The sequence below is a fragment of the Rutilus rutilus genome (genome assembly GCF_951802725.1).
Source record: "Rutilus rutilus genome assembly, chromosome: 7".
In the NCBI taxonomy this organism is placed as follows: Eukaryota; Metazoa; Chordata; class Actinopteri; order Cypriniformes; family Leuciscidae; genus Rutilus; species Rutilus rutilus.
Genome location: NC_140221.1, coordinates 18,666,142 through 18,687,317, shown reverse-complemented (window position 1 = coordinate 18,687,317; position 21,176 = coordinate 18,666,142). Strand labels below are relative to the sequence as shown.

Sequence of the window (21,176 nt, the reverse complement as noted above, 5' to 3'; positions counted from 1 at the left end):
GAGTACCTGAAGAACCTGACCCTATTTTCTGTGCCAGATGAGGTAAGCTTTAGCAATTGTAGATACTTCTGTTTAATGAAGACACACATATCTATATTACAAACTGATCTTTTGTTTGATGCAGATCCCAGAGAAAATTGAAAATTTCACCATCACCCTTCTGAATACATTTGGTGGAGCAAGACTAGGAAACAATCTCAGTGCAAGGTTAAGCATTCGTGAGAATGATGATCCAATATATTTTGCCGGTATGTTTTTAATATTACAATGAAAATATTCATTTGAAGATAAAAAGGTTACAAATGAGCCCCCTGCATAGAATTCCTGCTGGTTTATGCTGCAAGTAAACAGCAAGCTAAAGTTTAAAATAAGTAAAAAAATGTTATTGTGGGAAATAAAACAACTATTGTGAGAAGTTTATATACAGTATATAAACAAATGAATACGTTATTTTTTTACTTTTTTTTTTTAGAAAGGATTCATTAAATTGACCAAAATTGACAGTGAATACTTTTATATTGTCACAAATTCAAATATTAGTTTCAGTATTATTATTTTTTTTTACTTTCTATTCAGCAAATAATTATGAAAAAATGAATTTTGTTTTCTACAAAGAAATAATAAATAGCACAACAGGTTTTCAACATTTATAATAATAATAATAATAAATGTTTGTTGAGCACCAAATCAGCAAATTATGATTTCTAAAGGATCATGTGACACTGAAGACTATGACTGTGAGAAGAAAATGGCTGCCGTCATTTTTCAGGAATAAATTACATTTTAAAATACATTCAAAAAGGTGATTTATCCAACAGTTAAATTATAATAATATTTCACAATATTACTGTTTGTACTGAATTTTGATCAAATAAATCCATATTTGTTGAGCATAAGAAACTTCTTTCAAAAACAACATTGATGAACTAATCCTAAACTTTTAAACAGTAATTTATTTATTTTTCTTACTCTGAAGTGGAAACAGTGTTCTGTAATAAACCCCTTTACCAATCCAGGTCATTGGTGTGGTAGGCTATGTTATATTTGCTCACTGTCAATATAAAACGTCATTTTGTTCTTGTTTGTAATGTGTTCTCTAGAGCCTGTGGTTCAGAGAGTGCAAGAAGGGGGCGTGGCCAATTTTACCATTCTGCGAGCTGGGCTGGCTAATTTTATCACCACAGTGAAGTACCGTTTTGAGTATGGTGACACATCACCAGGTGACTTCACTCCACTGCATAACGACTCAATGCTGGTCTTTGATTTTGGAGAGTGGATGAAGAACATATCAGTTGCTGTGGTAGATGATGACCTACCAGAGACAGATGAACCATTCTACATAGTTATCTTCAATGCTACAGGTTTGTCTCATCCTCTGCATTAAGTTTTAATTAACCAGACATTCAGTGCATTTTATGTTGCAAACTTTTGGTCTCTTTCAACTTTCGTTGAAGTTTGATTTGTGATGCATTTGTTTGGGTGCCAGTCTTACAAATCTCCATGTTTTATGTGCATTGTCTATATTACCCAATTAGCTTCATTAAATTCCCACTCTGAGAGACAAATCCTGCTCTCCAACTCTTCAACTGTTCTATAGAGCCAATAAATCCACCCCATTAAACATTTGTTTTGATTCACACAAAGCTCTGTTGATTGGCCTTGACTCTCAAAAGCCCTCTCTAATCCTTGCATTGTGGAACACACACACACATTGAGGAAAAGTGTTGGGTGACTGTAGAAAGTTAATTACTGAACTGTCCTTCTGCACATCACAAAACAAACCCACCCAGAGCTTTCTCTCTGGAGGTTTTACCACTTGCCTGAGGGACTGAGTTCAGATGCATGCTGGGCGTTATTATGATGTGATGCTGAGATATGAGATTAATATGATTGATGTGTTTAGCTTGTACCAAATACGACAGTGTCTCGTGTAGAATGATACAGTATTTAGCGTGACACTTATGTGTGAATGTTGAGCAAATGTGTTGCCACAAATTTTAAAGCGCAAGCATTTATTAATGAGAAATTTGAAAAAGATTCTGCCAAAATGTTTCTATTCTTCATTATAAATCTGTCTGCATTCATGCTTGATCAAACTGTAATAATGATAATTATTTGAATGCTTATTTGTGCAAATTGTAAACATTTATTTTTAACATTTCCGAGCTATTCTGTAATGGAATATATATACAGGGTTTGAAATGAACACCCGCCAACACGCCAAATGTGGATAAAATCAACTCTGGCGGGTACCGCTGTCAAATTAATGGCCAATTTGGCGTGTTACTTATTATGTTTACTCACTTTGCTGGGGAAGTTCGTTGTAAGCCAAATCTGCCAGATATAGCGCAAATACTCAACTTGTGAGTCATCATGATCAGAATCTGCGCATATCTGGCTTACTTGAACATGCACGTCACAACGCAACAAATACAACGCAAACAACGCTCTTGTTATCAAAAATGACAATAAAGACATTTGTAATGTTACAGAAGATTTCTATTTCAAAAATGACAATAAAGGCATTTGTAATGTTACAGAAGATTTCTATTTAAAATAAATGTTGTTCTTTTGAACTTTCTATTGAAGGTATAGCGGAGGATTTTCCTGAATTTTAGAAAAGAACCGCCCTCTCCACTTTTTGAAAAAATGCACATGCGCAACACTCTACCTGCTCCCGAGAGGGAACGCCTATTAAACGTGTGCACGAGAGAGCATGCACGAGCTAATCATAGCTTACATTAACTTTTACTAGCAGTGATTTTAAATGGATTTCTCCAAATAGCATGCCAAACTTTCCCTGTCAAGTAGAAACTTCGCGACTGAGGCATCAGTGGGAATCCCGACCTGTGTTTTGAGCGCACGCCATCGTGTGAATCGTGTGCACGAGCACGTACGACGGCCTTACGTAAACATATCACCAGAATGATTGACACTTAGGAGGACCAATAGTCTTGATGATCCACCCGGAAAAAGAAAATCCTCCGCTATACCTTTAAGTAATAATAAGAAATTATTCTTTAACAGCAAATTGTGTGAAACTGTAGACTAGAGTAATTCAAGTTTGCCATCAGGAATAAATTACATTTTAAAATATACTAAAATAGGCATTCGCATAGGTGGGTAAGTGAGGGAGTTTGAGGGAGTGGGTGCATGGATGGCTGAGCGAGTGAGTGAGTGAGTGAGTGAGTGCATGGATGGTTGAGTGAGTGAGTGAGTGAGTGAGTGGGGGGAGGGGGAGTGAGTGAGTGCATGGATGGTTGAGTGAGTGAGTGAGTGAGTGAGTGAGTGGGGGGAGGGGGAGTGAGTGAGTGAGTGCATGGATGGTTGAGTGAGTGAGTGAGTGAGTGAGTGGAGGGGAGGGGGAGTGAGTGAGTGGGTGGGTGGGGTGAGTAGGTTAGTGTGAGTGGATGGTGAGTGAGTGAGAGTTGGTGAGGGAGTGGGTGAATGAGTAAGTGGGTGGTTGAGTGGGTGGGAGAACTGGTGAGTGAGTGAGAGTTGGTGAGGGAGTGGGTGAATGAGTAAGTGGGAGAGTGAGTGAGTGAGTGAGTGAGTGAGTGAGTGAGTGAGTGAGTGAGTGAGTGAGTGAGTGAGTGAGTGAGTGAGTGAGTGAGTGAGTGAGTGAGTGAATACATGGGTGAGTGAGTGCATGGGTGGTTGAGGCAGACGGATGTAATGACTTACCCTGCTAATGCTTGAGGTATAAGAGTTGCCTTGCTGTCTTTAAATATAAGGTATTATGAGAGTAATACTGTACTTGTATCCTATAATTGTGTTTGTAAATGGATTTTTTCAGGTGATGCAGTGGTATATGGTCGAGACACTGCAACAGTGGTGATCGAGGCCAATGATGATGCCAATGGAATATTCTCTCTGGATTCCACTCAAAAACCAGTGGAGGAGGGAAGAACCAATAACTTTTAGTGAGTCTCTAATTCTCTACAATCTCTAATGTACAGTTGAACCAGATGTAAATTCTACAGCACAGATCGATTTTGGCTTTTAGTATTAGAATTGAAGTAATCATGTTTCCATTTGTGTCTCCAGTGTTATTCGAGACAAAGGACACTTTGGAAATGTCACGATATACTGGCAGCTGTTTGCCAATGACACCCCCCTTGAACCTCACCAGGAATTTCTGAACACATCTGGTTCTATAATATTTGGCACAGGGGAGAAGACAAAACCTATTGTTCTTCAAGCCATCTCCGACAAGCTCCCAGAGTTCAATGAGTTTTATGAGCTCAGACTTATGAACGTCTCAGGTAAAGTCAATGTCAGTGGCCAATGGTTTAAATAATTATTCTTAAAGACCCCAATGAAAGCAATCTATATGCTAGTCTACAGTCTTTCTTTTCTGGAAAAATATTGATGACATCCTACACTACACATATTTTTGTCCAATCAAATGCTATTACACAGTTTCATCCCTGCTGGGAACTCCATCATAAACTAGCGTGGATTCCATGTTGGTCCAGGCTGGTTTATGCTGGTATAGTGCTGGTCTTGCTGGTGGACCAGCATAGTCATGCTATTCTAAAGGGAAACTGAGCTAGTGTAGCCTAGCTGGTGTGACCAGAAAACCAGCAACCAGCATCCCATTCTGGTTCCAGCCAGAGGTCGCGTTAACCGAAATTTTTCCGTCATTGACAGAATTTTTCTAGCAGTGATGGAAAAATCTGGAAGCCTTCCGTCATTTATTGCCATATATTAAATGGCTTATTATCATTAAAATATGAAAATTAAAATGATGGGTACTAATAGATTATGACGCTATCTGTCAAAATGCCGGTCAATGCGAAAGTGTAACGTGACCTCTGGTTCCAGCATGCAAAATATACCTAATGCTGGTGACCAACATCAAACAATGTTGTCTGTAGGTGGCTATCCTGGTGAAGGCGGAAAACTGGCAAAGAAAGACCTCAAGGCATCCGTTCTCATTCCCTTCAATGACGACCCATTTGGAGTTTTCGCTATTGCCCCTGAGAGTCTGGAGCGTGAGGTAGCAGAGGATGTCTTATCAGTCAATGACATGTTGGATGTCACATCCTTCACCATACTTCGACAGCAAGGCACCTTCGGAGATGTGCGTGTGGCCTGGGAAATCCTGTCAGGAGCTTTCCCACATGGTCTGCCGCCCATGGAAGACCTGATATTGATGGCCTCATTTCCACAGGCTGTTGAGCTACGACCACATGCCAGGAGACGCCATGCAGGCACCGATGCATTCTTCTTCTCCGGACTTCCTGGAGCTTATGGGTCCATCAGTCCAGAAACCCATCTGCAGGTTCCACAGAACCTGGCTAACTTCACTCTGTCAGTCTGGCTGATGCCCAAGCCCAATACAGATGGGTTTATTGTTTCTAAAGGCAACGGGAATGGAACTATCTATTATGGAGTTCAGGTCCAGACCAATGAGTCCCACGTTACTGTTATGCTTCATTACACAACCATAGGATCTAACATCACACAGGTGGCCCGAGCTACTGCAACTAAATTTGTAGAGGATAATACATGGGTTCATGTCATCATTGCTGTGGAAGATGGAATCATTGAGTTTTATCTGGATGGGAGCCCAATCCCTGGGGGGATTAAGAGTCTAAAAGGAGAAGCCATTATAAATGGTGAGTAAAATTTGTATTTTTGTATTTACAAGTAAGTTTGGACTGCACATGTTGTCATTTGTCCCTAATAATTTTCAAAATATGTTTTAAAGACTTGCACTAAAGGAGGAACCTAAGCCATATTTAGGGACCACATTTTTCAACTTCAATTTTTTTTGTTTTATTTGTGTTTTATTTTATAGATTGTGTATAAAATACATAAACACACAAACATTATAATAATTGTTATTATTATTACAAATAGTATTGATTAAATAACATATTTATCGATTCTAACAAATTAATAAATAAGGAATTTGTTTATTATTAAATATATATGAAGTAGATAATATACCTGTGTTTGGGTATTCTACTGATGCTACCCTTTATTGCATATCTTCATTAAAATCATTTTCATAATTTCACATAATTTTCATCAAAAGCCCTATTCGCACGGGATAAGTATTACCTGGTGACCTCTAGTAATTTGTAATAATTGCGGAGGTTGTCTGTGATCTTAATCCCGTGCGAATCGGTCATGTCTGCACTGTAAACCCAGATTTTGATTAAACTCAAAGAGATTGAGTTTATATTACTTAAATGTGTCTAATTTATTGACATTACTTGTTAATTCTGATTAAACTGAACTTTTTCTTGTCCTTTCTTATTGTAATTGAGTGTTTAAGTCAAATCAGTAGTTACTACTCAAACAAACTGAGTTTGTATTACTTAAACATGTGTCATTTTTTACATTAATTATGAATTCTGAGTAAACTGTACTTTTTAATGGCCTATCTTATTGTAATTATGTGTTTGAGCTCAAACAACTTAAAATCACCAAGTTTTGCCTGTCCAACGGTAAGTTCAGAGGGTCAAAAACAAAATACGAAATCGCGAATTACTTCCAGATGGAGTCATGGGCAAGTTCGTGATTTCTGGGCGTTATTGTTGTGTTAAATTCGTAATACAGAATGATGTATCTTTTACGGAACAGCTGTAAATATACAGCACATTTCTGTTTTCAACCCGATAAATTCGTAATATACAGTATCGAGTATCATTCTGTATTGCGTTGTGGGATTGATTTCTTTCGCGCTCAATTCAGTTCAAATGTGACGTGACGCGAGCAGACAGTACAGGCAAACTTGATTTGTCAGCGGGATTCAAATGAACAGAATAACCATTCCTGTCATCAAGATAAACAGCGTCTGCGAATCTGTGAGCAATTTTTAAGCTTTTGTGAGCTTCGGTTCGTGTTTCAAACAGTTGCCTGCGACGCAGCTCGCAGCAGAAAATGGACGACATTTACGTTACATGAAGACGGATGGAAGAATTTGTCATCTGAATAATCTAACCTGCGCCTGTGACGATAAGTGGGATTTAGAGTTTGAGAAGATGGAAAATTGTTGAACTGAGTGATACGGTAAGCCAATATTTTTTTGCGTTTGCATTTCTAACGTTACATTGTTTCCACCTTGGTTTGATTTTAACCGCGGCCTCGCAAGCATTCACTCTGTTCCACATGTTTACCAAGTAACGTTAACTTCGACAATTCACATAATAGGCAACATTTACCATGTAATTTGCACGATGTGCTTTTGATATATATATTTTTCGTTTCAGGGTTTGTAATCTGATGACGGTCCAGTGCTAATGTAAGTGCTTTTAAGTATAGTGTAACGTTACTGCTACAGTTATAGTATCTAACTACGTTATATGTGGTAAAAAAAAAAAAAAAATGCTGTCAGTTCTGTGATCCTGTGCTTTTGAATCGTTGTCAGAGTTTTGCTAGCACAAGAAAATCCATGTTCCTAATGCTATTTTCAAATATATTTTATTCCTGATTACCATGCCATGGTCCTACAACTAACGTTACTCCCACAATTCAAAGAGAAGTTAGACGGTGTTATCCTTAAAGCAAATAAGTAGATATTATTCAACAAATCTCATTAATCTGGAATATGTTTTATGTTTTGGTTCTGTTGGTTGTGCTGTCCTTTGTAAAAATTGTTTCAGGAATTTGCAACGCTGATGTCCAGCAATCTACATTTGCCAGAGAGTCCACACTTTATATTTCTTGATATGTAAACATTGGGTAGTTTTAACCTAAAATGAAAAGCCATCATTTACTCACCCCACTGCAAAATATGTTTTTCTAGTGTTTTTTAATTGTTTCCAGTCCAGATATCTAATATTCTTACATGAAGAACAAGTAAAAATTGTCTTGTTTTCTGAAAGAATAAGTCAAAATTAAGTGAGTTTATGCTTAAAACAAGCAAAATAATATGCCAGTGCGTTTTAACGTTCTAACCCTAATCAATTTTAATGTTTAGGTGAAAAATGTAATTCATAGAACTATGAATAGACAACTACATCGAACCACAGTGAAACCCACAATAGTTATTTTAATTATTAATTATTTTTTTCTTTTTTCAATTACAGGTCAATCTCTAAGCGACCAGTGCTGGACATTACGTTTGGAAGGTCAAGGTGTGTGTGGAAAGGATAACAGCATCTTCATCACTGGCCTGGCAGCGCTGTTTGCCTCCTCCTATGAGTTCAGCTTGCAGTACAGGAAGAGGCAGCACCTTGAGTTTGTTCAGAGGTTAGTCATTAGCATATTTGCCATTCATATAAATATTAGACTGAATTGTGACTTGTCTTCTTGACAGTATTTATTAAGCTGACTACTGGTATAAACAATATGGCCATGGTTTCCATACTGGGCTTAGCTTAAGCCAGGTCTAGGCCTTAATAAAATTAGGGTATTTAAGCAGCTTTTATAAAAATGTCTAATAATAAAAAAAAAGCATTACTGGTGTGCATCTTGAGACAAAACAGTGGCAGTCACATATTTTAAGATATGTCAGTGCAAGTTGTTTAGTTGAAGGATTAGTGAAAATTCTGTCATTAATTACTCACCCTTATGTCGTTCCAAACCTGTAAGACCTTCGTTAATCTTCGGAACACAAATTAAGATATTTTTGATGAAATCTGAGAGGTTTCTGAACCAGCCATAGACAGCAACGTCTTTGCAACTTTCAAGGCCCAGAAAGGTAGTCAAAACATCGTTTAAATAATCTATGTAACTACAGTGGTGCAACCTTAATATTATGAAGCGATGAGAATACCTTTTGTGCACAAAAACAAAATAACGACATTATTCAACAATCTCTACTCTTCCACGTCAATCTCCTACGTGTTGACGTAGTGTAAACAGTGTCAGCTCACCTTTATTTATATAGCGCTTTTAACAATATAGTTTGTTTCAAAGCAGCTTTACAGTGATAATAGGAAAGTACAGTAACATAGATTGTTTAGGCTTTACAGCAGCTCTAGAATAAAGTTATTACAACTCTGTGTACACAAACAGTGTTCTCAATGCTGGAGTTCAATTTAAACGAAAATATGGTCAAACTTAAGTGGCGTTTCCATCCTAATTATGCTTTTAAATGAAAGTTTGCCTCAGGTAGATTAACAAAAAGAGGTTGCATTTTGGCAAGAGTTATCCTTTAACGCGTTCCGGCCTGGTGGCTCGAGAACGCAAACCCTGTTATAGAGTTCAAGCTGCAAGCCTTGAAAAAAAGCCAGTGCAGCGCTTCTGGGTTCTACGTCAGAACGTAGGCTTATTATTGGCCAACTCTGGTCGTGTGTGATGACCCAGGAGCTAGCCAATAGTGAGCCTTCATTCTGATGTAAAACCCAGAAGCGCTGCACTGTTTACACTGTGTCAACAGTGTTGGAGAATGACATGGAAAAGAAGAGATTATTAAACAATGTCGTTATTTTGGGGTTATTTAGCACACAAAAAGTATTCTCGTTACTTCATAATATTAAGGTTGAACCACTGCCGTTATATGTACTATTTACCGATGTTTTTACCACCTTTCTGGGCTTTGACAGTCGCAATGACATTGATGTCAATGGAGGGACAGAAACCTCCCAGATTTATCCAAAATATCTTAATTTGTGTTCCGAAGATGAACGAAAGTCTTGAGGGTGGGTAATAATGACAGAATTTTCATATTTGGGTGCAAACATGCAGTTTAGTCTGGTAAACGTCATGTTTAACATTATCCATGTAGTCATGTATGCAATTCACATTGCGAGGCTTGCAATTAAGTTAAATTAGTTAGTTGACAGTGCGCTTGTAAACAGACACATTGAGTTGATGTATTTTAACCAGGGCAGAAGAAATATCAGTTATTGATCACAACATCCAGCATTGCATTTTTTTTCATGTTGTTTAGTTTTATACAAACAAATTAGTTGTTAAAACCGATATCTGGTTTTTATTTACACATTTCTTGTGCTGTTTCTCTCTGTCAAAATATATAATCTTAGTCCATAATATTTCATTGTTGTTGTTTTTTTCCCTTTTAGATGATTTCCTGGCATCAATCCTGAACGTGGATCAAAAACAAAGAAAGGACAAGTAACTTCAAAGAAAACTGGCCAAGTTGTGCAAAAAATGAACACTGTAAGCCTACAGGTGTCCTCACTTCTGCGAAAACTTGCAGACTTTGAATGGGATTTCGTTTGCACTTTTATGGACTTCAAAACAGAAACAGCACGTCACTTCCAAAGCTTGGAAGAGCCAGGACTTTTTTAATATAACTCTGATTGCATTCGTCTGAAAGAAGAATGTCATATACACCTAGGATGACTTGAGGGTGAGTAAATCATGTGCTAATTTAAGATTTTTGGGTGAACTATCCATTTAATTAAGCACTCAGTGTTACCTGTTTGTTGTTAAAGTGTTAAAATTGCATTTTATGTTTAAAAAATTCAGCCAACATGTTCACAGAAGGCGATTTTCTGATCTTTGCTTTTAACCAAAATAAATGTTTTAAAACCCAGAAAATGTTGTTTTCTTTTTCCTAGTGTGGCTACTCTTATGAAACCTTAACGTATAATATTTTAATTATGTAATTATAAAAGCAGCATTCCCTGTAAAATAAGTTTAATATTGTAAAAGTATGTGGTATATACTGTATTTGGTAATTATAGTGGAGTACTGTAAATGCTTTTTACTTTACTAGTGCTGTAAAAATACAGTATGTGAGGAAACTACACACTAGAAGCCTATTAGGCCATGGCTTTGTTTCTTTTGTTGCTAAAAAAAAGACATGTATAACAAATATAATTGGATCAGTGTAATGTTGCAGTATGTGTGTATTTTACTTGGCTCTATTGATTGAAAGATATTTTGAGTTTCAGGAACTAAAATTTAAGTTGGGCCCATTAGAATATACAATTTAGTTGAATTGGTAATGGAGTAATGCTTACTTAACAAGCTGAGTTAAATAAATGGGTGGGGAATGATTGTTTAAACTAAGTATCTTCAGTTACTGTAACTCGGTTATAAGTACATTCAACTTAAATGTACTATTCCATTCCATTATGGGCTTAAGTACATTGAACGTAGTCCACTTCACTTATTCAACTAATGCTTCATTACTTAAAAAATGTAAGGCAACGAGTTACCTTGGTTTTTTTAAGTAAATTCTACTTATCCGGGTTTACAGTGTGTAATTTGTAAAGTAAAAATTCCCCCGCAAATGACCTACCATATTTCGCCGAACACCGAGGTCCTGTGATAATATTAGTCCCGTGCGAATCGGCATCTCTGTGATTTGGCGGGGTCGTTTATAATTTTTTCAAGGTTTTTGTTTCCTGTGCGCTTTTTTATCCATCTTTCGCGAAGAATGGAGGCTGCGTTGGAGTGTTTTGATAGTATTTTGGGTGCTGGGTCATATCGCTATACACCATGATACGATATAACTATACAATTTGCAGAAAGAGAAAGCTGAAAACCATCAGAAGAGCAAAACAAAAATAATGATTAGATGGAGATGCTGCATGACATATAGCAGCATGTGGTAAGGAACATTCTTCTGTTTATGATCATACAGCTAACGTTAGACCTATAATAACAAGACATTTCCAAGCAATAGCCTATTGACATCACATCCGGGAGATATGTCAGTAATTTTGAGTAAAATCACAGGCTTCGTTTATCCCGTGCGAATGCGCCACACGAAATTCAGATGTGGGTGGGTAATTTCTAAATCACACGAGGTCCCCAGATAATACTAATCCAGTGCGAATAGGGCTAAAGTCTTACTTAGAAACATGGAGAAAGTTTGGGATGCTGAAATAAATTCAGTGGAAACAACTGCATTACAAATTAGGAAACTTAATATACATACTACATATTTACTTAAGTTCCCCTTAAAGAGAAATTCCTAATCCTTGTGTTGGTCAAGCAATAAGATGTGGTTCCTCATCCATTCTTCTGGCCCATATCTGGTAAGAGCCTGTTGTGAGAGCCCTGTGCCATTGTCTAGTGTTTCACAGGAAGATATGCTTGAATGAACACTGGGCCACTTCTGGGCATTGTTAACAGCACATGAAAGCAGCCGGCATACTCTCTCTAACTGAAAACATAAGAGCCCCCACTAAGACTTTCTTGACGTCTCTTATGCCATTGTCAGTCAAGTGAATGTACACATAAACTGCAAGGATATCTGAAATCGTCTCGGATTGTTAGCTTAACTGGTGATTACGGCCTTTGTTCAATGTTCTTGTTTGGGCTCCATGAAGCGTATTTCCTCAATTTGTACAGTTGTGTGCCTTTGAATGTCTCTCTGGTGGTCAGGAGGTTACTGCTTGAAGCTGGTGTAACCAATGAGGATGAACTCTACCCTTTTTATTCCAATTTCACTGCTGTCACTTCATAGAAAGTTCTCCTCTTCTCCACCTGCACCGGCCCAATAAGAAGGCTATGTCAATGGTGATTGGAAGGGACACAAATATGTTGCCACATTGTAGTTCTATAAAGACATTTCACTATGTTTTATTAGCTGGGCCAGAGACTGTGCTTGCTTGAATACACTGCTATTTCTTAGTTTTGTTTTATGTCTGCATGTTCGTTTTGAAGTCTGCAGGATAGATTATGTGAATTTATGATGCAACATGATTTTCATTGGTGAAATAAGAAAAGAAAAAGTCCCATAGACTTGCATTAAAAGCAACCAAACTATGCCAAACACTCTACGGTTGCATATAAACACCCATGGTCACACCCACCACCCACAGCTCAGAACACCCATGGTCAGAGAGAAGCACAAACTAAGGACTATAATAATCTATATATTTTATTTTATTTATTTTATTATTTTATACTGTGGTATTAGAAAGCTTGTCCTTTCTTTCTTGAATGAAACTTAAACAAACTTGAATGAAAATGAAAGAAGAAAAAGCTTGTTACACTTACATTAAAGTAGAAACCTGAGCCATATTTAGGGACCAAGCTTTTTTGACTTTGTCCTGTAAGCAGTTACCTAGAAAAGCACTCAGAACACCTTAGCTACCACATATTAACGCCAACCACCTACTACCATTTAGCATCGTAGTCTGTGACAAGCACCTCTCACGTTATCTTCGGAAATCCACACACCTGGAGCAACCTGTGGTAACATTCAAGCACAATATCTTCTGGGGTTTAAACATACCATTGTGGTTGCAAGCCCAGATCTTTACCCACAAAGCCACACCACCCATCCTAACTCCTTACATTTAACTTCCTCCGTACAGATGCTGCACCTATTAGGATCGGTTCCAACCCAGATGGTGAACAGCGCTTCACTGGTCTTCTACAAGACCTCCGGCTGTACTCCAGCTGGCTCAACCGCTCTGAGATTCACGAGCTACACAACCAACCAGCCAAGACCGACCTCCACAACGTGTCAGGGTACCTGACATACAGACAGGAGGAGAAACTGAAGTCGTTTTTAGTCCAAGTACGGGACGATCAAGAAGAGGAGGGTGAGGAGGTTTTCTACCTACAGCTGGTGGCTGTTCAAGGTGGAGCCCGTCTGCCAATGCCCAGACCTAGCGCCATTCTCAGAGTCATGAAGAGTGATAATGCCAATGGACTTTTCGGCTTTACCGGTTCCTGTATACCAGATGTAGGTGCAAAAAACAAAAATCTTTCACATATCATTATCCAAATAATTTATGGTCACTATGCAATACAATACAGTACAATACAGTTTCTTAAGTGAGTGAACAATACCAGCATGAAATAACTGGTACAACTGCACTGTCTACACAGTATCTGTATCTACACACACACACACACACATTTACTTAGCTGTCTAAATGGGGACATTCCTTAGACGTAAAGGTTTTTATACTGTACAAACTGTATATTATATCCCCTTACACTAACCTTACTCTTTAACCTACAAATCACACAAAACTTTCTGCATTAAATAATAAAAATAATAAAACTTTAATTACTTTATTTTTATACCAGATTTACAAATGAGGATGTCCCTAAAGACGTGGAGATTTTTTGAGTTTTTGTCAGGTTTTGGTCACTTCTGGGTACAAATTTGTCCGCAAAATATAGTTAAGTAGGTACACACACACACACACACACACACACACACACAACAATGGCATTCAATGATAAATCTGTAATGTGGCTAAACAGACAGCCTTCTGACCAGGACAATTAAGGTCTAATGAATGTATTATTTGATTAAGTACCCAAGTTGCTTCTTTGTCAGTGTTTGGTTTACCTCCCCTCCGAAAGCATGCAACATGACCCCTAGTTGTGAGACCATGTCTTCATGTATATTTAATTTATCTTCACGCCTGGATGGATGGCGTGTGCATTCTTCTCTTCAAGGAGATTGGATGCATGGCATCTCCAATGGCTTGTTCGATTAATAAGACAGATGGTCAGTGAATTCCTTCAGAGAAAGACCTGTCAACTTGTGACAGAAGAGACATAGTAGCATGTGCTTTCTCTTATGCGCTCAACAAATAGAAACATGACCAAGCAGAAAAAGGAATCCGAACATTTAGCGACTTAAGTGAAATGTAAATTCTTGTACAGTGTTTAATGATCATGTTACTTAAAGTTGCACATAATTCACATTTTATCCTGTCAAAACTGCATCTGTTTCTCAGTCCGAGTTTAACCTTTCAACCTAACAACAACTAATTCAATTCTGAATGGTTAAAATAATTCTGTTAAAAGGTCCTGGAGTTCATTTTGTTCTGCTACACTTGGCTTACGATGACCTTTATCCTTTCTTTATCAGATATCTGAGGAGGGCTCTATGATCTCCTGTGTAGTGGAGCGCACACGTGGTTCTCTGGACCACGTCTATGTAAGCTACACCGTCACTCAGGCTGATTCTCTCGCAGACTCGTCAAATACCTCCGACTTTGCCAATGTTTCAGGCTCCATCCATTTCCTGCCGGGCCAGCGCTCTGAGGTAAGAGGATTGACCTGTCAAGCAGTTATTATTAATGACCACAGGACCACTAATTAACAGTGTAATAGTATTATACATGTGCAATACATGGGCTGCATCTGTTCAAATGACAATTGTGTATGAAATAAATTGAAATACAAAAATACATTAACCACCAGTAACCCTGTATTCAAAATTAAAAATGAAACATCATCATTATCAAAATTGGAAAAAAATTTATGTTAATCAATGCAGTTTATTTTTCATTAGGAAATTATCTTGCACCTGCAGCACTCCGGCTTTCTGCAGATGTGAGAGTAGATGTTAAGCAAAATTGTTAATATGGCTCCATCTAGTGGTGGTTTTAGCTACTTTTGTTAAACTGACGGTGGAAATGCATTGACTAATGGCAAAGTCTCCCTCATAATTGTCTTCATATATGATGTCTCGTGTGTCACAGGTTTTAAACCTGCTGGTTCTAAATGATGACCTGCCTGAGGTCGATGAGCACTTCCGGGTTAGGCTGGTGTCAGCTGAATCAGGTGATGGAAAACCAGGTTCAACTCCCACCAGTGGAGCCAGCATTGACCCAAGAAATTCCATCAATAATATCACTGTCAAAGCCAGCGATCATCCATATGGTAAATTGATATATATATGTATATACAGTTGTTGTCAGAATTAATGGCACCCCTGGTAAATATGATCAAAAACTAAAAGTAATAACCTAACTAATCTCTGCAATTCTCCATCTGTGTTCCTTGGAGAGTCTTTGGCCACTCAGTCTTTCCTCCACACCGTGCATTAAGACAATATAGACACACGTCCTCTTCCTGGCAGACTCGTAAAATATTAAGTTGATTGGAACTTCTTAATTATTGCCCTGATGGTCAAAATGGGGATTTTCAATTCTTTGGCAATTTTCTTACAGCCACTTTCTAATTTGTGATGCTCAACAATCTTTTGATGCACATCAGAACTATATTCTTTGGTTTTACTCATTGTGATGGATGATTAAGGGAATTTGGCCTTTGTGTTTCCTCATATTTAAACTCCTGTGAAACAAGTCATAGCTCGACAATGTCATGTTCCTAGTCACCCTGGTGTGCTAAAAAAATAAAGGTAAATATGAATGGGAATATACTTCAGAGATATTTTACTCACAAATAATTCTAGGGGTGCCAATAATTGTGGCCAACGTGTTTTGGAGAAGTAATTATGATTTCCCCCCCACTTTCAATTCTTTTACTTCAATGAAAGGTTAGATTTTTGCACATTTTTTGAATGAAAGATCAAAAGGATAAACCATGCAGATTTATTTTTTACAGCCATTTTTGATCATATTTACCAGTGGTGCCATTAATTCTGACCACATATGTATATGTATATATATATATATATATATATATATAGAGAGAGAGAGAGAGAGAGAGAGAGAGAGAGAGATTAATTATTTAGTTTATACAGCCACATATTATAAATGACTGCTTATTAATATAATTACAGGCCTGCTTCAGTTTCAAACTACCCCAGTGCCCGTGGGCATGATCAGACCCTCACTGGAGGAGGCGCATGTGACTGTTCAAGAGGAGGCTGGTGTGGTCAGTCTGCTGGTGGCCAGAGCACAAGGGCTGCTGGGAAGGGTGATGGTGGGCTATCGTACATCTCCATTCACAGCTGCTGGTTCAGAGGACTATGAGGTATCAACATCTGTTAAACATCTCTTTTTTTTAAGTTCGTACTTTTCTTCATCAAGAATGCATCAAATCAGAAGTGACAGTAAAGACATTAGTAATGAAAAACAAAATCTGTTTCAAAGCAATGCTGCTCTTTTGAACTTTCTATTAGTCAGAGAATCTTGAACATGAAAATACATCAAGCTAGGTTTTTTGAACATTGATAATAATAAGACATGATCCTCATGTCAAATGTGCATGTGCCACTGAAGACAGTTATTTTAAATTGTAATACTTTTTCACACTATTACTGGTTTGCTGTATTTTTGATCAAATAAATGCTGCCTTGGTGAGATTTAAAGACCTCTTAAAGACAATAAAGAATCTTACCAACCCCAAACTTTTGAACAATTGTGTGTACGTTGTTGGTCTTTGCTCTCTTATACAGTCCAACAAAAAGAGAGTCATTTTTCGTTACCAAGATTGCCTACTGAAATTCCATTGTATATTAAAATGGCACAATTCCTTTCCATCTTCTGACAGGACACAGAGGGATTTCTAGACTTCTTGCCTGGCGAGAGATTTAAGTACATCAATGTGACTATTATAGACAACTTGGTGCCAGAGTTGGACAAAGTCTTCAGAGTGGAGCTCTACAATCCAAATGGAGGAGGTAAGAAAACTTGCTTTTCAGAATGATTCTGTGTCCTCTCTTTTACCTTCATGATTTTTCTTCCCTCTTTCCACATGCATGTCTCCTGTGGGCTCCATTCATGCTGTTTGGTCATGATTATGGAACATTCTGTTTGATTTCAATATGTACTATGTGTGATTCCTGTTATCTCTGGAATGAATCCTGTGTGCTCCTGTCTGGCTCCTGTGTGCTCTTTTAGTTGATCCATTTTTTGCAAGCGAAGGCAGTGGAAGTGGCGAGAGTGACACTGATCTCTTTCTTCCATCCTTTCTCTATCATTATGGTAAGATTCTTAAGTCTGCATGCATTTGCGTGCTTCAGTGTTTGCTCTTCCCTCATTCCCATTATTTGTTGTGATACCAGATCGGATCCTGTGAGAAAATCTGAAATATCAGCTTGACTTTAAATCTAAAGTGCCTCTTAATATTGTCAAAGTTCCCTTCAGGTCGAGCAAAAGAGGTTTTGTTTGTTTTTTTATTATTTCCGAACTATTGAATAGCTGCTGCTTTGGCATTTCAGAGGCACTACATGCCCCATTATCTGTCCTTTGGGCCTTGGCAGAGCTTTTCAACAGAACTTCTTTTAACCAATGCTAATTCACTGCTTACTGTGCTTTTTGTTTTTCTTTCTTTTGTTGATTTATTGTGTAATTAAGGTCACCCCTTACACAAGCTTTATTTTGTAAGTCCTAGATTAAAAGTTGTAAAGTTTAAGGGCTGCCCATAACGGTCAAATCCCTTAGACTCTGGATTGTTGACCCTGATTTCTGCCAAGCTGTTTACATAGTGCTAAGGCCTGTGAGCAATACCAGTAGAGACGTGGGAAAAGCAAATAGCCTTCATGTTTAAGGAAGCCTAGTATATATTATGTTTTGAAAATGTCAAGGTTCACCTCTGTCACGCATCTTGGTGCCCTTCTTTAGAAAGTGTCTAAAAGTAGTAGTATAATAGGTGAAGAGTTTTCTTTTTTTTTCTCATGATTTGTATAATGATAATATTCTTTTTTGCTCTGAAGCTAACCTGGGTGCTGCTGCTCGTATCATCGTGACCATCGCTGCCTCTGATGAGGCTCATGGCATCTTCCAGTTTAGTGCCGACTCTCTGACTGTGAACGGCACAGAGCCTGAGGAGGGCAGGAGTACTGTAGTGCTGCAGGTCTGTCCTAGTTATTAAACGTGTTATCATCCATTGTCTCTCATCTAATCATTTTTTTCAAAAATGTGAAAAAATGCACATATACAATGCCGTTCAAAAGTTTGGGATTGGTAAGATATTTTAATGTTTTTAAAAGAAGTCTCTTCTTCTCACCAAGGCTGCATTTATTTGATACAAAATTAAGTAAAAACAGTAATATAGTGAAATATTATTACAATTTAAAAACTTTTGAATACTTTAAAATGTCATTTATTCCTGTGATGGTAAAGCTGAATTTTCAGCATCATTACACCAGTCTTCAGTGTTACATGATCCTTCAGAAATCATTCTAATATGCTGATTTGATGCTTAAGAAATATTTATGATTATTATCAATGTTGAAAAAAGTTTTTTTAAGGATTCTTTGATGAATAGAAGGTTCAAAAGAACAGCATGTATTTGAAATATAATCTTTTGTAACAACATCATAAATGTCTTTACTGTCACTTTTGATAAATTTAATGCATCCTTGCTGAATAAACATTATTTTCTTTCCCCCAAAAAAATTTAATAAAAAAATGTGTCCTGACCCCAAACTTTTGATCGCTAGTGTATAATGTTACAAAATATTTATATTTCTAAAAAATGCTGTTGTTTTACTTTCTGTTCATCTAAGAATCCTGAAATATACACAACTGTTTTCAACATTAATAATAATAATACATGTTTCTTGTGCAGCAAATCAACATATTGGAATGATTTCTGAAGGATTATTTGACTTTGAAGACTGGAGTACTGATCACAGGGATAAATCACATTTTATAATATATTCAAATAGAAAACAGATATTTAAAATTTGAATAATATTTCACAATTTCACTTTTTTTTTTTTTTTTTATCAAATGAATGCAGCCTTGGTGAGCATTAGAGAACATTAAAAACATTTAAAAAATCTTACGATACCAAACTTCTGAACGGCAGTGTATGATTTTATACAATTATGCTTGTTTTTGCATGTTATATCTCTATAAAATATTTTAATTAATCTGTTTTACTGCAATAAACTAAACAAGTCATGTGGTGCAATAAACATGCAGATATATAGTAAATATAGTAATAACAATAATATTGTGAAATAATATTACAATTTAAAAGAACTGTATTATAAAATGCAGTTTATTCCTGTGATAAAGCTGAATATTCAGCATCATTACTCCAGTCTTCAGTGTCACATTGATCCTTCAGAAATAATTCTAATATGCTGATTTGGTGCTCAAGAAACATGTATCATTATTATCAGTGTTGAAAGGAGTTGTGCTGCTTGATACTTTTGTGGAGACCATAATCAATTTTTTCCAAGATTCTTTAAGTTTTTTTTTTTAGCATATAGAACAGCATTAATTTGAAATATAAATAATTTATAGTGTCTTTAAAAAAAATAAAACATTAAATCTGCATGAAACCAACATGTACAAATGAGAGAAATGTTAATGTTTAATATGAGTTGTTTTTCACAGGTGATTCGTACCTTTGGCGCTCTGTCCAATGTGACCTTGTACTGGGAGGCAGATGCTAATTCAGAGGGAGAACTTGTTTATAGATCTGGCAACGTGACCTTTAATGTGGGCCAGACTGTTGAAAGCATCTACCTACTGATTTCCCAAGATGACACTCCAGAACTCGACAAAAGCTTCAGAGTCCGCCTCACTAATGTTTCCCATGGTCGACTTGGGAAGGAAACTACTGCCATGCTGACTGTATTGGCCAGTGATGACCCTTATGGACTTTTTGTATTCTCTGACAGCAGCAGGCTAGTCCGTGTGGCAGAAGCAAATGCTGTCATCACCCTGTCCATACAGAGGAGAAAGGGGTTAATGGGAAGAGTGCGAGTGACATACCGAACATTGAGGGACACTGATGCAGCTCCATATAGCACACCAGGAGTGGGTCGGGCCAGTGCAGGGAATGACTTTGTGGCTGTTGTGGAGTCGGTGATATTCTCAGCTAATCAGAGTGAAGTAAATGTGACCCTGAGGGTACTTGATGATGAGGAACCAGAGAGGGCGGAGTCTGTGTTTTTGGAGCTTGTCAATGTCACTTTGGTTGAAGGGCTGCAACTCAGACCAGGTAAAAGTCACTTGGAAGATTTCTTGAATTATTATATTAGAAACGCGCAAAGCAATACTACATAAAAAAAAAAGTCAGGATGTGTACTAAGAATAACTGTTTGGTTTTCCAGTTGCACTTTCCCCTCGACTTGGCCCACGGAACGCCACAGTTTCTCAGGTCATAATAGAGGCCAGCGATGATGCCTTTGGGGTGCTACAACTGTCTTCCTCAGCAGTGAGCGTGCAAGAGTACTACACCGGGCCTATTATCAATGTAACACGTGTTGGAGGGATTTTTGCTGATGTGTCTGTCAAGTTCAGAGCAGTGCCAATGAGCGCTAGAGTGGGTGAGTTTTAATGAAGATGTATTTCTAATAGTATATACAGTATATGTCTGTAGTCTGTATATTTTTTTATATATCATATGTTTCTGTTTGTGATATATAGGTGAGGACTACAGTGTGGCCTCCTCTGATGTGGTTTTGCTTGAGGGAGAGAGTAGCAAGCCTGTTCCCATTATCATCATCAACGATGTGGTGCCTGAGCTGGAAGAGACTTTCCGAATTGAGCTTCTCAACCAGACAACCGGGGGCGCTCTCCTGGGGGACCTCACACAGGCCATCATTACCATCCTACCCTCAGATGATCCATATGGATCTTTTGGTTCGTTTATTAGGAATAGCATGC

General features: G+C 37.6%; 1 protein-coding gene and 1 long non-coding RNA gene across 2 annotated transcripts in view; both read left to right on the top strand.

Annotated features, from left to right (window-relative positions):
* adgrv1 (adhesion G protein-coupled receptor V1) overlaps positions 1 to 21,176 on the top strand; it is a 161,439-nt gene that overhangs the window by 47,536 nt on the left and 92,727 nt on the right. The window contains exons 15-30 of the mRNA XM_084413365.1: positions 1 to 42; positions 125 to 248; positions 1,101 to 1,361; positions 3,797 to 3,923; positions 4,048 to 4,265; positions 4,881 to 5,624; positions 13,203 to 13,576; positions 14,723 to 14,899; positions 15,339 to 15,519; positions 16,385 to 16,578; positions 17,098 to 17,227; positions 17,448 to 17,531; positions 18,263 to 18,402; positions 19,899 to 20,508; positions 20,621 to 20,836; positions 20,937 to 21,152. The exon at positions 1 to 42 is cut by the window's left edge and continues 122 nt beyond it. Coding sequence (XP_084269491.1) covers positions 1 to 42; positions 125 to 248; positions 1,101 to 1,361; positions 3,797 to 3,923; positions 4,048 to 4,265; positions 4,881 to 5,624; positions 13,203 to 13,576; positions 14,723 to 14,899; positions 15,339 to 15,519; positions 16,385 to 16,578; positions 17,098 to 17,227; positions 17,448 to 17,531; positions 18,263 to 18,402; positions 19,899 to 20,508; positions 20,621 to 20,836; positions 20,937 to 21,152 — 3,838 coding nt within the window. The remainder of the gene's footprint in view (positions 43 to 124; positions 249 to 1,100; positions 1,362 to 3,796; positions 3,924 to 4,047; positions 4,266 to 4,880; positions 5,625 to 13,202; positions 13,577 to 14,722; positions 14,900 to 15,338; positions 15,520 to 16,384; positions 16,579 to 17,097; positions 17,228 to 17,447; positions 17,532 to 18,262; positions 18,403 to 19,898; positions 20,509 to 20,620; positions 20,837 to 20,936; positions 21,153 to 21,176) is intronic.
* LOC311293246 lies at positions 6,822 to 10,199 on the top strand. The gene is made up of 4 exons (XR_014627908.1): positions 6,822 to 7,026; positions 7,227 to 7,258; positions 8,046 to 8,208; positions 9,987 to 10,199. It is a non-coding gene; the product is annotated as an uncharacterized lncRNA (long non-coding RNA).